This window comes from Podarcis filfolensis (genome assembly GCF_964270895.1).
Source record: "Podarcis filfolensis genome assembly, chromosome: 14".
Classification (NCBI taxonomy): Eukaryota; Metazoa; Chordata; class Lepidosauria; order Squamata; family Lacertidae; genus Podarcis; species Podarcis filfolensis.
In genome coordinates this window covers 43,496,293-43,510,478 of record NC_139616.1, presented here as the reverse complement: position 1 = coordinate 43,510,478, position 14,186 = coordinate 43,496,293, and the positions used below count along the sequence as shown (strand labels likewise).

The 14,186-nt window shown below is 50.2% G+C and overlaps 1 protein-coding gene across 2 annotated transcripts in view; it reads left to right on the top strand.

The window, feature by feature from the left end:
* CLCN7 (chloride voltage-gated channel 7) overlaps nt 1–13,718 on the top strand; it is a 39,068-nt gene extending 25,350 nt beyond the window's left edge. Inside the window, exons 18-26 of one of the 2 annotated variants that reach the window (XR_014541495.1) lie at nt 1,813–1,864; nt 3,667–3,794; nt 4,826–4,911; nt 5,567–5,699; nt 6,948–7,007; nt 8,618–8,794; nt 8,976–9,056; nt 11,477–13,350; nt 13,485–13,718. Coding sequence is in view for 1 of the 2 variants with exons in the window: in XM_083585657.1 (XP_083441783.1) it covers nt 1,813–1,864; nt 3,667–3,794; nt 4,826–4,911; nt 5,567–5,699; nt 6,948–7,007; nt 8,618–8,794; nt 8,976–9,056; nt 11,477–11,563 (804 nt within the window). In the remaining variant the exon portion in view is untranslated. Of the gene's footprint in view, nt 1–1,812; nt 1,865–3,666; nt 3,795–4,825; nt 4,912–5,566; nt 5,700–6,947; nt 7,008–8,617; nt 8,795–8,975; nt 9,057–11,476 lie in introns of both variants that reach the window. The other variant, XM_083585657.1, reaches the window with a different exon arrangement.
* The last annotated feature ends 468 nt before the right edge of the window (nt 13,719–14,186 follow it).

Sequence of the window (14,186 nt, the reverse complement as noted above, 5' to 3'; positions counted from 1 at the left end):
ATATTTTGTTGGGAGCTGCCCATAGTGGCTGGGGCAACGCAGTCAGATGGGCAGCAAGCCAGCCTTCTTCCCCTGGGGGTTCCCCAGCTGGTGCCTCCCCTCCCTGTCCCCTGCATCCAGTCTGTCCACGACACCCAATCGTCCCCTTGGCCTACAGATCCACCACCACCAGTCTAGGCGAGTAATAATAATAAATAATAATAAAAAATTATTTATACCCCGCCCTTCCTGGTTCAGAAAACCGGGCTCAGAGCAGCTAACAACAAATTTAAAACACTTAATTGTTTTGTTTTGTTTTTTTAAATAATTTTTATTAACTGGCCAATCACATCAAATTAAATCACATCACATAATTCCAAATTACAAAGCCAAATTTTTAAATTTTGTTGGGGGAACCCATACTTCAAGATCCAAAGGGGGATTCAAATCATCTTCTTATTACTGCGTTAATGTCCAAATCAGTCCCATTCCACATCATATCTTGTTCTTATAATTTCTATTTTTCCTTTACGATCTCTTCTGTTAGTCTCCGTAAGCCGATAAGCAAAATAATAATCCTGTGTGGATTTCCCGTTCCTGCACTAAGTCCAGATGGTTTCCATATATCTCCTTCGTAGATAACATCGCTCTTTCCATCATAAATTTGGCATTTGTCGCTCTTAAGTCCCACCGAGGAGTTGATCCACGATATGTAAACAACTCTATTTCTCTCTTTCTCCTCCCAGACCCAAGAGCTCCAACAATGCCTCCCAAAATGGCGACGGCATTTTTAACTGCGTCATTCCAAAACTCTTAGCTTTCCAGCTTCATCTTGAAACATTGCTTTGGTTCGAAAGTTTATTTCCACACAGCCTTAAATTTTAAAACACTTAATTGATTCAACAAAAAACAGCATAAAATACAGTATAAAACGTGAATAACAATAAATTCAGAATTCAAAAATCAGTTTAGGGGGGAAATCCATCCAATAAACATTAGATGATCACCAGGGCTAGCTGGCTAAATTAGTCCTATTTGGGCCAGCAAGGAGACCAGGGGAGAATTAGCTGTGGGATCCCAGAGCGGGTAATCTTCATAAAAAGGGGAGGGGGAGGGAAGGAAGGGGAATAAAACATCAGGCTAAGTTTAAATTGAAAGCCAGGTGGAATAGCTCTGTCTTACAGGCCCTGCGGAAGGGAGTTAAATCCTGCAGGGCCCTGGTCTCATGGGACAGAGCATTCCACCAGGTCGGAGCCATCACTGAGAAGGCCCTGACCCTGGTGGAGGATAATCTGACTTCCTTAGGGCCCGGAACCTCTAAACTATGGTTATTCATGGACCTTAAGGTCCTCTGCAGGGCATACCAGGAAAGGCGGTCCCATAAGTACGAGGTCCCTAAGTCACAAAGGGCTTTAAAGGTCAAAACCAGCACCTTAAACCTGACCCTATACTCCACCGGGAGCTAGTGCAACCGGTAAAGCACTGGGTGAATATGCTCCCATGGCAGGGACCCCGTGAGGAGCCTCGCTGCAGCATTCTGCACCTGCTGGAGTTTGTGGGACAGTTTCAAGGGCAGCTCCATGTAGAGCGAATTACAGTAGTCAAGCATGGAGGTGACCGTCGCATGGATCGCATGTGGCCAGATCGGGGTGGGAAAGGAAAGTAGGGGGCAGATGCCATGCCCCAGTTTGTTACTGCTGTTCGCGGTGTGAAAGGTCCATTTCTCAAGTGAATGGGGAGGAAGAGGGCCTGGATCGGACACCCTCTGACCTCCTGCTTAGTCCCGCTGTCCTGATCATTGACTGTTCCTCTCTCTTACATTGGGGCTTTCAGATCTGGGCCGACCCAGGGAAGTATGCCTTGATGGGAGCCGCGGCACAGCTGGGTGAGTGATACACATCTGGGGCAGGGAGGAGAAAGGAGTGCAGCTTATTGGGAAGTGGGAAGGTGGGTCTTGCCCCAGTGGGACGGTGCAGGTTAGGCTTTAAGCCTTTAACCGAACTTTCTTTCCTAGGCCCCGTCTGCACCATGCATTTAAGCATCCTCATCTTGCTTTAAACAATCATGGCTCCTTCTGCAAATAATAATAATAACCCCGAGAGTTATGGCTTATAAAGGGATGCTTTGTTAGAAGAATCCCCACAGAGCTGTAATTCCCAAGAGTGGTTTAACACTCAGTTCCTCTTCCCAGGGAACTCTGAGACATCTGAAGGCAGCCCTGTATAGGGAAGTTTTTAATGTTTGATGTGTTTTAAATATTTTGTTGGGAGCCACCCGGAGTGGCTGGGGCAACCAAGGCATGTTAATAATGAAATTATATTACTGTATTTTTATGTGTATAAGACGTCCCCATGTATAAGACAACTCCTATTTTTGGACCCCAAAATTAAGAAATAAATTTAATTATATATTTAATTGCAACATTCCGTGTAGAAGTCGACCCCCAATTTTAAACTTAAAAAAATTGGGGTGAAACAGTTTTATACATGGAAAAATACAGTAGATTAGATTAGATTAGATTAGATTATAATGAACTATATCTATATACAGTCTTATACATGGAAAAATACAGTAGATTAGATTAGATTAGATTATAATGAACTATATCTGCTTTGTGTCTATTTAGCACAAGGGTGAGAAACCTCTGGCCTTCCAGCTATCGGACTACAACACCCATCATCCTTGACCATTGGCCACACTGGCTGGGGCCGATGGGGGCTGGAGTCCAACCAGCTTTTTCACTGCTGGTTTAGCCGCTCAGTCTTTTTTTTTTTTTAGAACCTTTTCAGAAAGGGGTTCAGACTGGTCCTGCTCTTTTAAAACGGCTATGGCACCAATTACAGGTTTGCTCTGAGGAAGGACAGTAGCTCAGTATGAACAAAAAAACCACGTATTGCATTATTTCGTAGGCCACAGCAGCACAAGGGGAGCTAATGAAATTTAAAGCAGATAACAGGAACCACTCCTCACTGTTTGAAATTAGAAATCAATAAAATTAAATAATAATTGGATTCATAAAATCAAAACGTATTCCTGTTGAAACATAAAACACACATTAAGGCATGTTCTTAAAATAGCACACGTTACTTACTGATTTGTGGGCATCTACCTGCCTCGAGGGGACGCGGGTGGCGCTGTGGGTTAAACCACAGAGCCTAGGACTTGCTGATCAGAAGGTCGGCGGTTCGAATCCCCGTGGTGGGGTGAGCTCCCGTTGCTCTGTCCCTGCCCCTGCCAACCTAGCAGTTCGAAAGCACGACAAAGCGCAAGTAGATAAATAGGTACCGCTCTGGCGGGAAGGTAAAAGGCGTTTCTGTGCGCTGCTCTGGTTCGCCAGAAGCGGCTTAGTCATGCTGGCCACATGACCCGAAGCTGTACGCCACCTCCCTCGGCCAGTAAAGCGAGATGAGCGCTGCAACCCCAGAGTCGTCTGCGACTGGACCTAACGGTCAAGAGTCCCTTTACCTTTACCTGCCTCAAGAGACAGTGGAGTCAAACCACTGCATTAGCGGGTGCAAGGCTGGACAGTGCCTATGGAGGTCCTGGGCCCATTCTCATGTTGCCACCCTCCGGACTTCTTGAGGAGGAGGCACACGAAGAAGGGTCTCAGAGGATGATCTCAGGGCCAGGGTTGGTTCATATGGGGAGAGGCCATCCTTGAGGTCCAACCCAGTCTTGTCTTCCTAGGGGGCATTGTGAGGATGACACTCAGCTTGACGGTTATCATGATGGAGGCGACAGGCAACGTCACTTACGGCTTCCCAATCATGTTGGTGCTGATGACGGCCAAGATTGTGGGGGATTATTTTGTCGAGGTGAGGGTCTGCCTTCGGCTGTTGGTCGCGCCGGCCACCTAGAACCTCCCTCTCCAGGGGGACTCTACCACGGAAGACCAGTTGCTGGGGAGCAGCATTCAATGGGGCAGAATTGCCTCCGTGCCCTGCCGGTGGGCTTCGTGGAGGCCTGTGACTGGCCGCAGTGGAAAGAGGGTTTCTGGGCTAGATCCGCCTGCCTTGGTCCGACCCAGCAGGGCTGTTCCAGGACAGGCCTGGAGGTTTCTTATATTCCAAGTTTCGTTCTGCATGGCACTGCTTGGTTCAGCGGATGGTTGGTTAGCCTGGGGGAAAGGCCAGATATAATTCTTAACAAATACATTCCGCCCCAGGAAAGGCCAAACTCTGTGAACCAGCTACCATATTTTTCTGTGTATAACAAGCCCCCGTGTGTAAGATGCCCCCTATTTTGGAGGACTCAAGATTTAAGAAAATAAATTACCATATAGCATATATTCAACACAAAAAACAGCGACAATTTGTTGTTGACAAAGGACAGCTGGACATATAAAGGGCTCCATTACTTTCAGCAGCTTAGGGTCTCATCAGACCTAAATCTGGCCCTGGGTAAGGGTCACAGCCATTGTTCTGCCCCTTTAACCTTTATGCCCCCGGTAGACTGCCCACTAGGCAATGCAGCCTTCAGGCTGGGAAAGTTTTCTCAGCCCTGCTGTACATATTACCATATGTATGAATATAAGCCACACTATTTTCCCAAATTCCGACCGTGCGGCTTAAATTCACGACCTTACAAAATGGGCTTTTACAATATCGCTGCTGAAACAGACATACAGTAAAACGGACCCCAAAATTTTTTTTCTTGCCGATTTGCAAGCTTAAGACTGTTTATCTCACTTGCGGGTCCTCTCTGGTACCCGTAGGATTTGTTGTTGACAAAGGACAGCTGGGCACATAAAGGGCCCCATTACCTTCAGTAACTTAGGGCCTCATCAAACCTAAATCTGGCCCTGCCCACCAGTTGTGCCCCAGCTCACAGTTTCTTCTCTTTCCAGGGTTTGTATGACATGCACATCCAGCTTCAGAGTGTCCCCTTCCTGCACTGGGAAGCCCCTGTCACATCCCACTCGTTTACTGCCAGGTAAGCTGACAGGATCAGGCCGCAGCAGGGTTTGTACGGGTTCTCGGTGTATCGAAAACCCCGAAAGTGCTGCTGGTGGTATTACTGCTCTTAAATATATCATCCCACCCTACACCAGCAGCGGGGTTGCAGCGATTTAAAATCCAGCGTTGAAACAAATAACAGTCGCGGGAATCGAGTCCCAAAAGCACGCAACCCAATTCAGGGAGACCTCATTCTTTGTATGTTTTAATCTGGGAAGTTGCCTTATACCGAGTAAGAACATTGGACCATTAAACTCACTGAACTTTCAGGCGGGGGATCTTTTCCCAGCCCTGCCTGGGGGTGCTGGGAACTGAACCTGGGACCTTACGAATGCAAGGCGTGAGCTCTAAGACCTTCCCGCAACAGAATAGCAAGATGCTAGTCCTTATGACGATGAACAAAGGGGCTTGTTTAAAGAGGAATGTAGGGAGCTGAGTCAAAAGGCCAGGGTAACAGAGCTGCGTCTTCAGCATTATCCGAAAGCTGTGTACCGGAAAAGCCAGGTGCGCCTCTTTGTGTGTGGAAGGAAATTCCACAGGTAAGGGGGCCACCACAGAGAAGGCCTCACAGTCCACACTCCTCCCCGCTGTGGGCTTTTAACTCTGTGTGTTTCATTTTTCCCCCTCTGCAGAGAAGTGATGAGCACCCCGGTGACCTCCCTCCGAAGGATTGAGAAAGTGGGCGTCATTGTGGACATCCTCAGCGATACGTCGTCCAACCACAACGGGTTTCCTGTGGTGGAGAGCATTCCAGGCAGCGATCAGGTAGGGCGGCGGGAACTGACTTGGGTGCCTTGATGCTCGGAACCCTGTTTCTTGGGAGAAAAGGTTAGGAAAGGGCCATGCCTCAGCAGAGGGCACCTGCTTCTCCCGTAGATCGTCCCAGGTCCAATCTCCAGGTAGGACTGGAAAAAACCCCAGTTTGACACCTTTGGAAGGCCATTGCTGCCTGCCAGTGTCGACAGTATTGGGCTAGATGGAGCAAAGCCTCCTGCTTTTTTTAAGGCCCATTTGTAGAACTTGAGTGAAATGCGTACGTGTGTTCATAAGATGTATTAGGCATTGTCTTGTTTATTACATTTATGCACTGCCATTGTGTGGTGGCGCTGTGGGTTAAACCACAGAGCCTAGGACTTGCCGATCAGAAGGCTGGCGGTTCGAATCCCCGCGACGGGGTGAGCTCCCGTTGCTCGGTCCCTGCTCCTGCCAACCTAGCAGTTCGAAAGCACGTCAAAGTGCAAGTAGATAAATAGGTACCGCTCCGGCGGGAAGGTAAACGGCATTTCTGTGCGCTGCTCTGGTTCCCCAGAAGCAGCTTGGTCATGCTGGCCAGATGACCCGGAAGCTGTACGCTGGCTCCCTCGGCCAGTAAAGCGAGATGAGCGCCGCAACGCCAGAGTCGGCTACGACTGGACCTAATGGTCAGGGGTCCCTTTAGCTTTACCTTTTATTGTCTCCCAAGGAGCTCAGTGTCCCATTTTAATCTCCCAACAGCCCTGTGTGGTAAGTTAGGCTGAGAGATGGTGATGGGCCCAAGGTCACACACCCAGTGAGGTTCATGGCTGGCTGGCTGGCTGGATTCGAACCCTGGTCTCCCAGGTCGTAGTGTATTACTCTAACCACTGCACTACACTGCCTTGCGAAAACAAGCCCCTTCTTTTAGTACCTGTCTTGCGCGCCCACTAGGGCAAGGTAATGACTCTTCAGTTTTGTGAGGCACAGGCGGGGTTTGAACCCGTGATCTTCGATTTACCAGATTGGTGCCTTACCACTTGCCCATCGCTCGTACAGCGTACTTGCAGGTTTATAATTTTGAACGAAGAAAACCGCAAAATGACAACAAACTAATTCTGAAATAAGTTCCAGGGGAAACAATAGTAGCAGCCCAGATGTTTAAATGCCTGGTTGTCCTTCCTGGTGTCTAAAATTATGTAGAAAGGATGGATGGGGAATTGTTGGGACGGAGAGAGGTCTACACATGAGTAACCCCACTGAAAGCCTCTCTTCTTGCAGGCAGCGGGACTGCGAGGCCTGATCCTGCGCTCCCAGCTGATTGTCCTCCTGAAGCACAAGGTGAGGGCCACAGCTCAGTCACAGAGCGTCTCCTCTGGCACATTTCAGTTTCTTTTGCTGTTAATTTTAATATTTTTAACAACTATTACCGATAATTTGAATATATCTCGGAAGCCGCTTGGAGTTCTTCCCTATAATCAAGGGGTATATAAATTTGGTTAAATAAAAACAAACAAAGCACCGCAGGGAATGAGGAAGCTGCGCCCCAATCCAGATGTTGTTGGACTACAATTCCCATCAGCCCCAGCCAGCGTGGTCAGGATGATGGGAGTTGTAGTCCAGCAACATCTGGATTGGGGCGCAGGTTCCCCACTCCTGCTCTGCTGCCAGACCGGTTGGATTCTCTGGCTTGTATGCGACTTAAAGTCACTGCGCGAGCAAAATGACTTCTGTTTGTGGTGGCGGAGCTCCCCCTCTTTTTCCTCTGCACGCCCCTCAACCCATCTACTCTTGGGGTTTCCCCCAACCCTCCAGAACAGATCTGGGGAGCGTGTGATGTGAGGAGGCAGAAGGGAACATCCAGTGTGCAAACAGAAGTCGCAAGAACATAAGGCAGCCTTTCTCAACCTGTGGGTCCCCAGATGTTGTTGAACTACAACTCCCATCTCCCCTAGCTAGCAAGGCCAGAGCTCAGGGATGATGGGAGCTGTAGTCCAACAACATCTGGAGACCCACAGGTTGAGAACCGCTGATGTAAGGGAAGCCCTGTGGATCTGGCCCAAGAGCTCACCTAGTCCAGCATCCTGTTCTCGCTGCGGTCGACGACATGCCTGTGGGAAACCCCCACGCACAAGAGCCCTCTCTCCTCCTGCAGTTCCCAGCAAGCAATATTTAGAAGAATTGCCGCCTCCAATTATGGAAACAGAGCATAGCCATGATGGGCAGTAGCCTTCCGTGGATTTGCCCAGTTTGTTCTTGTTCTTATGTATTTTGGGTGTTTTTATCTTTCCTTTTTCTGGAGTGTACAGCCCCAAGATCTGTGGATGAAGGACGGTATGCAAGTTTAATCTATAGTAGTAGTAGTAATAATAATAATAATAATAATAATAATAATAATAATATAAAAAACCCATCCAGGTTGGTGGCCATCACTGTCTCCCTGTGGGAGAGAGTAGAATAATAATAATAATAATATAAAAAACCCATCCAGGTTGGTGGCCATCACTGTCTCCCTGTGGGAAAGAGTCCCATAGCTGCAACAATAACAAACAACAACAACAATTTTATTAAAATTGTATACCACCCATTATCCATAGATCTCGGGGCAGTTCACAACATAAAATCGCAATATAAAAAAACACAAAATGCATAGTAAAAAAGACCAAAAACAAACAGATAAGGCCCACTCCCCTCCCACAACACATTGACATCCAATGCCCCTTTTTAAATCAGCCTGAGGCCTGGTTGAAGAGGAACATTTTCGCCTAATCCAACATTCAGTTTCAAGTCACGGTGCGGTTGGAGTCAACCCTCTCTGCGGGATGGGAGGGTCCCCCAGGCAGCAGGAGGACTTGGGGGAACCACAGGGAAGAGGGCAGCAAGCAGGGGCTAGCGGGCACCCCTGTCCGTTTGCCCCGTGCCCCACCACCACCATGCCTGACCCCTTCTAGGTCTTTGTGGAGAGAGCCAACCTGTCCCTGGTGCAGCGGCGGCTGAAGCTGAAGGACTTCCGGGACGCCTACCCCCGCTTCCCCCCCATCCAGTCGATCCACGTCTCCCAGGACGAGCGCGAGTGCATGATGGACCTGACCGAATTCATGAACCCCTCGCCTTACACTGTGCCCTTGGTAGGACCGGGCTGGGGGCGGCAACGTCTATTGTTTTGAAGGCATTTCGAACGAGGGATGCTTCTGGTGACGAGGGCTTCCTCGTCCCTTAACAGCATCCTGGGTTGTTTTCGTTTTACTGGGGTGGAGGGGGGAAACTCATTGCCTTTCTCTTGCCTAATATAATGTCCCTGGTTTGCAGGAAGCCACCCTAACGAGGGTTTACAAGTTGTTCCGGGCCCTGGGCTTGCGCCACCTCGTGGTGGTGGATAATCATAACCAGGTGAGTAAAGGCTGGAAGAAACATCCTGCTCAAGACGGCAGGATCTCTCAAGGAAGTGGTCAGTGTCAGGGGCTGGACTGAGGAGGAATGGTGGAGTTCACCCGCCTCTTCTCCTGAACCTTCCCAAGAACAGGAGGACAGTATAGATTTAGAACAGTGGTTTGCAGAAGGGCATAGTTCGGAGGCTGCAGAGGGGAGAAGCTGGGAAGTACTGGGAGAGGAACAGCAGGAAGAAGAAGAAACAGCAGGGGAGAGGAAGCTGACAGACTCAGTGTCCTTGGAGAGCATTCCTGGCCCTCTTCCCCCCCAGGACCAGGCAGGCATTGAGGGTAGGAGAACAGAAGGCTCAGAGGCAGAAAGCTCAGCTTAGCCGTCGCAGGGATGACGTAGAATAGGAGAGATGGGGGTGGGTGGGACTTTGTTCGGAGTAATGCCATTATTTTGGGAGGCTGCATTCCTTTGTCTCTGTGAACTAAGCAATACATCACTTGGTAAGAACTCCTCTTGTTTATCTCATTGCTGGCTGCTACCAGGGGAGGGATCAGATTCCCTGAAGCCTGACACCCAGTGGCAGAGCTCACCTTTTGCATGGGGAGGGTCCCAGGTTTGAGTCCCTGTATCTCCAGGGACACGGGTGGCGCTGTGGGTTAAACCACAGAGCCTAGGACTTGCTGATCAGAAGGTCGGTGGTTCGAATCCCCGTGACGGGGTGAGCTCCCGTTGCTCGGTCCCTGCTCCTGCCAACCTAGCAGTTTGAAAGCACCTCAAAGTGCAAGTAGAAAAATAGGTACCGCTCCGGTGGGAAGGTAAATGGCGTTTCCGTGCGCTGCTCTGGTTCGCCAGAAGCGGCTTAGTCATGCTGGCCACATAACCCGGAAGCTGTACGCCGGCTCCCTCGGCCAATAAAGCAAGATGAGTGCCGCAACCCCAGAGTCAGCCACGACTGGACCTAACGGTCAGGGGTCCCTTTACCTTTACCTTTTTATCTCTAGGTAGGGTTGGGGAATACCCTCTCCGTTGGGGATCCTGGACACCTGGGCTAGATAGACCAGTAGTCTGACCCAGGTTTTAATGTAGCTTTTAGTCTTTTTTGCATTTTTTACTTTATTATTATTTCCTAATGAATTGATTATTTGTTTCATTTCATCCCACCTTTTCTCAGAACCAGAATTTGAGGCAACTCACAGAAGTTTAAAACAAACGCAGATAGAATCTTAGCAACGTAGAGTTGGAAGGGAGCCCCAAGGGTCCTCTAGTCCAGCCCCCGTGCAGTGCAGGAGGACCTGTATGGGGATCGAACCCACGACCTTGGCATGATCATGGCCGCGCTCTAGCCAAGTGATCTGGGCAGCTAGCTAAGCACATACAACACATAGAAACGTAGAAAAGATAATGGCTAAAGGCTAAACTGTAATGGAATGTAAAAGCAAATATATTAAAACACTGATAGCAGAAACAGACAGACAAATGAAAAGCCCTTTCCTAAAAGGCAGTCATTTCCCAAACCCCTGCTGGAATAACAGTCTTCATCTGCCAGGGGAAAGACAGCAAGGAGGGAGACAGTCTAGCTCATGGGTAGGCAAACTAAGGCCCGGGGGCCAGATCTGGCCCAATCACCTTCTAAATCCGGCCTGCGGACGGTCCTGGAATCAGCGTGTTTTTACATGAGTAGAATGTGTCCTTTTATTTAAAATGCATCTCTGGGTTATTTGTGGGGCATAGGAATTCGTTCATTCCCCCCCAAAAAAATATATAGTCTGCCCCCCCCAAGGTCTGAGGGACAGTGGACCAGCTCTTCTGAAAAAGTTTGCTGATGCCTGGTCTAGCTTCTCCAGGGAGGGAGTTCCAAAGTCTGGGAGCTGACTCCCATCAGCCTTCACAAGCATGATCACCTGTCAGGGAGAATGTGAGTCCAGCAGCTTCTGAAGCACCTCCACATTTGGGTACCTCTGGGTTAGAAGCACCTCTTAGGTGGCACTGTGGTCTAAACCACTGAGCCTCTTGGGCTTGCTGATCAGAAGGTCAGCGGTTCGAATCCGTGTGACGCTGGTGAGCTCCCATTGCTCTGTCCCAGCTCCTGCCAACCTAGCAGTTCGAAAGCACACCAGTACAAGTAGATAAATAGGCACCGTTGTGGCGGGAAGGTAAACGGTGTTTCCGTGCGCTCTGGTTTCGATCACAGTGTCCCGTTGCACCAGAAGCGGCTTAGTCCTGCTGGCCACATGACCCGGAAAGCTGTCTGTGGACAAACGCCGGCTCCCTCGGCCTGAAAGCGAGTTGAGCGCCACAACCCCAGAGTCGCCTTTGACTGGACTTAACTGTCCAGGGGTCCTTTACCTTTTTACGTAGAAGCACCTCTTCTCAGGGCCTGGTTCTGCTGCTTCCCAGTGACCTGAAATTCTGCCTTTGTCTCCCTGCAGGTGGTTGGTCTAGTCACACGGAAGGATCTGGCCCGATACCGCCTGGGGAAGGAAGGCTTGGAGGAGCTGCCCCTGGCGCAGACGTGACTTTGCCGCTGGGTGCTGCGGACCTTGCTGTGCACCAGGCTCTCGCCAGCCTCCCGGCGCCGTTGCCCTTGGGAGACCGCGGACGTGAAGCCAAATCCCGAAACGCCCGGCGTGTGGAGTCCCGCACTTTGCTGTGTCCCCGGCCTCTCCTCCTTGTCGCCATTCTCCTCTTTCTTCAGCCTTGTGCTCCTCTCACCATCCTGACTTTAGGTTCTCCGCACGGGACTGCAGATAGGCTCTGTACAACTGCTTTGGGGTCCCCGGGGCTTCCGGAGGGGCGTCCCCCACAACTGAAGAGAGGCAGCTGCCTGGGGAGTCCCTGTCTCTGTTACAGACCTGGGCTGGGAGGTGTGTGTGTGTGTGTGTGTGTCCATTTCTGACCAAGCTTTCTTCCTCTGGCCCAGCTCCTGCCAACTGTGCCTTCCAAGACTCATTACCACCCCCCACCCCTTTTGTCAATCCTGCTGTGCAAATAATGCTCTGAGCAGTGCTGGCCTGGAGACCCTGGCTGGCATTTCCTGGGAACAGTCGCAACACACCTCCCATGCAGCTCAACGTTGTCGTTTTCAACTTGTGTGTAAAGCAAGGGAGCAGGGACTGAACTGTGGTCCTCCTCCAGGTTGCTGCTGGACCCCCCCCCATCTCTGTGGCCAGTGATCAGGGCTGGTGGACTCAACAAGAATCTGCTTAGCCGCCCCTGACTTAACGTTACCAGGCATGTTGACAGAATTCGGCATCGTGTGGGTGGCCTTTTCCCAATCCAGCCACTGCGCCAAGAGCTCATCACCCAGCGGTGAAACTCTGGCAGCTGGTTCAACACTCAGCCCTGCTCCCTTACCCTTCGATCTCTCTTCCTCCCAAATCCTTAACACTTCCTCTGGCTTCCCCAGCTCCAGGCTGAGATTGTGGGGAGCCCTCGCGGCGGCGCTCGTTCCCTCTGGGTCTGCAGCTGTGAAGAGCTTGCACCGCTGGGCTTGTGTACAGCCCCTGGTCCTCACCCGCCACTCCCAGGTGGAGAGTCTTCCTGATAGGTTCAGAGGTTCTTTCTCCCCCCCCCCCTACAAACAGCAGCCTGCCTTCGTTCATGGTTGTTTGGATCCACTTTCTCTCCCCCACCCCACTCCTAATTCTCACACTGCCTTGTGCCTGTTTGCATTTTTAGCTGCCGGTAGGGAAGATTATAGTGGAGGCCAGTCTGGTAGGGCAAATTGGGCACTGCCCCGCCAATATCAACCTGCAACCCCCCTGGGGGTTGGGGGGAACTGGCGGAACCATGCTTGCCTTCTTACAAGCAATCCTGTCTGTGTTAGCTTCCTCCTCTATGCTCAGCTGGAAGACTTAGCTAGAAATAGCTGGCTCTGCCTCTGTCTGGCCTTGGCGCCACCTACTGTTGGGCTCCCTGCCTTTCGCCCATTGGGCTCCAGCCACCATTGCATAAGGGAAGTGGAACCCAAGCAGCTTGAAGGAACACCCGTATGGGCAGCAAGGGCAGGTGAGCTAGGCGGGTGGCGTTTTGGCAGGAAGCACCCAGTTTAACAAGATGCCGGACCAAACCAATGTGCCCACTTCAACCTGAAGCAGCCTGTCTCGCCCCCAAGGACTGGGGCCTCCTCTTTTCAGCCTCTGTGTACATCTGGACACGCTTGCCCAGAGCTTCTAATAGCCTAGGGAGGGTTAAAGGAATCCAGGGGAGGATTTAGCAAAGGGCAAACGAGCTTCCCTAAGCTTATAGCAAGGTTTTCTCTATTTTGGACTACAACTCCCATCATTCCTAGCTAGCAGGACCAGTGGTCAAGGATGATGGGAATTGTAGTCCAAAACCAGCTGGATAAACCCTGGCTTTACAGCAGGCAGAGGCCAACTCCGACCTTCCAGATGTTTTGTAACTACAATTCCCATCATCTCTAGCTAACAGGACCAGTGGTCAGGATGATGGGAATTGTAGTCTCAAAACGTCTGGAGGGCCGGAGTTTGCCTATGCCTGCCTTTCAGTCTTGGTGTGAGGGGTGTTGGCAACCGGCAGGCCCATTTCCTGGCTCCTGGTCCTTCCCCACATCTGGCAGACACCTCTCTCCTCTGCTGTTTTCTATCATGTGGAACACCTGGTGGAAGAGTTCTCTTTTTTGTGCTGAAATTAAAAAGGAAACTATTTATACTTTTGCATGCTCTCTCTCTTCTCCTGTGTTGTGTTTACTTCCTTATCCTTAAGGATGTATGAGGAGCTGGATCAGGCCAGTGGCCCATCTAGTTTAGCATCCTGCTCTCAACAGCTGCCAACCAGATGCCCATTATGGGAAACCCAAGAGGGTAACAGCACTCCCCCTCCCTTCTGATTCCTGTTGCTGCAATATCTCTGGTATTGAAGAGGTTCTTTGGGCATGGGGGGGCAGGTCCAGTGGAAAAGGTCATTAATAAACATATACATGGTTTGGGGATGGAAATAGAAAGGGTGCCTCGGGTGGGGGAGTTTGGAAGGTATAGCGAAAGTTTGGAAGGTATAGCGAAGGTTTCATTAAAACTAAGCAACCCTTCGGCTGTTTTTTATTCTGTTCATTAAATTTGTATGCCGTCCTTCATCCGCATATCTTGGGGTGGTTGACGACTTAAAAATGCAAAATAAAAC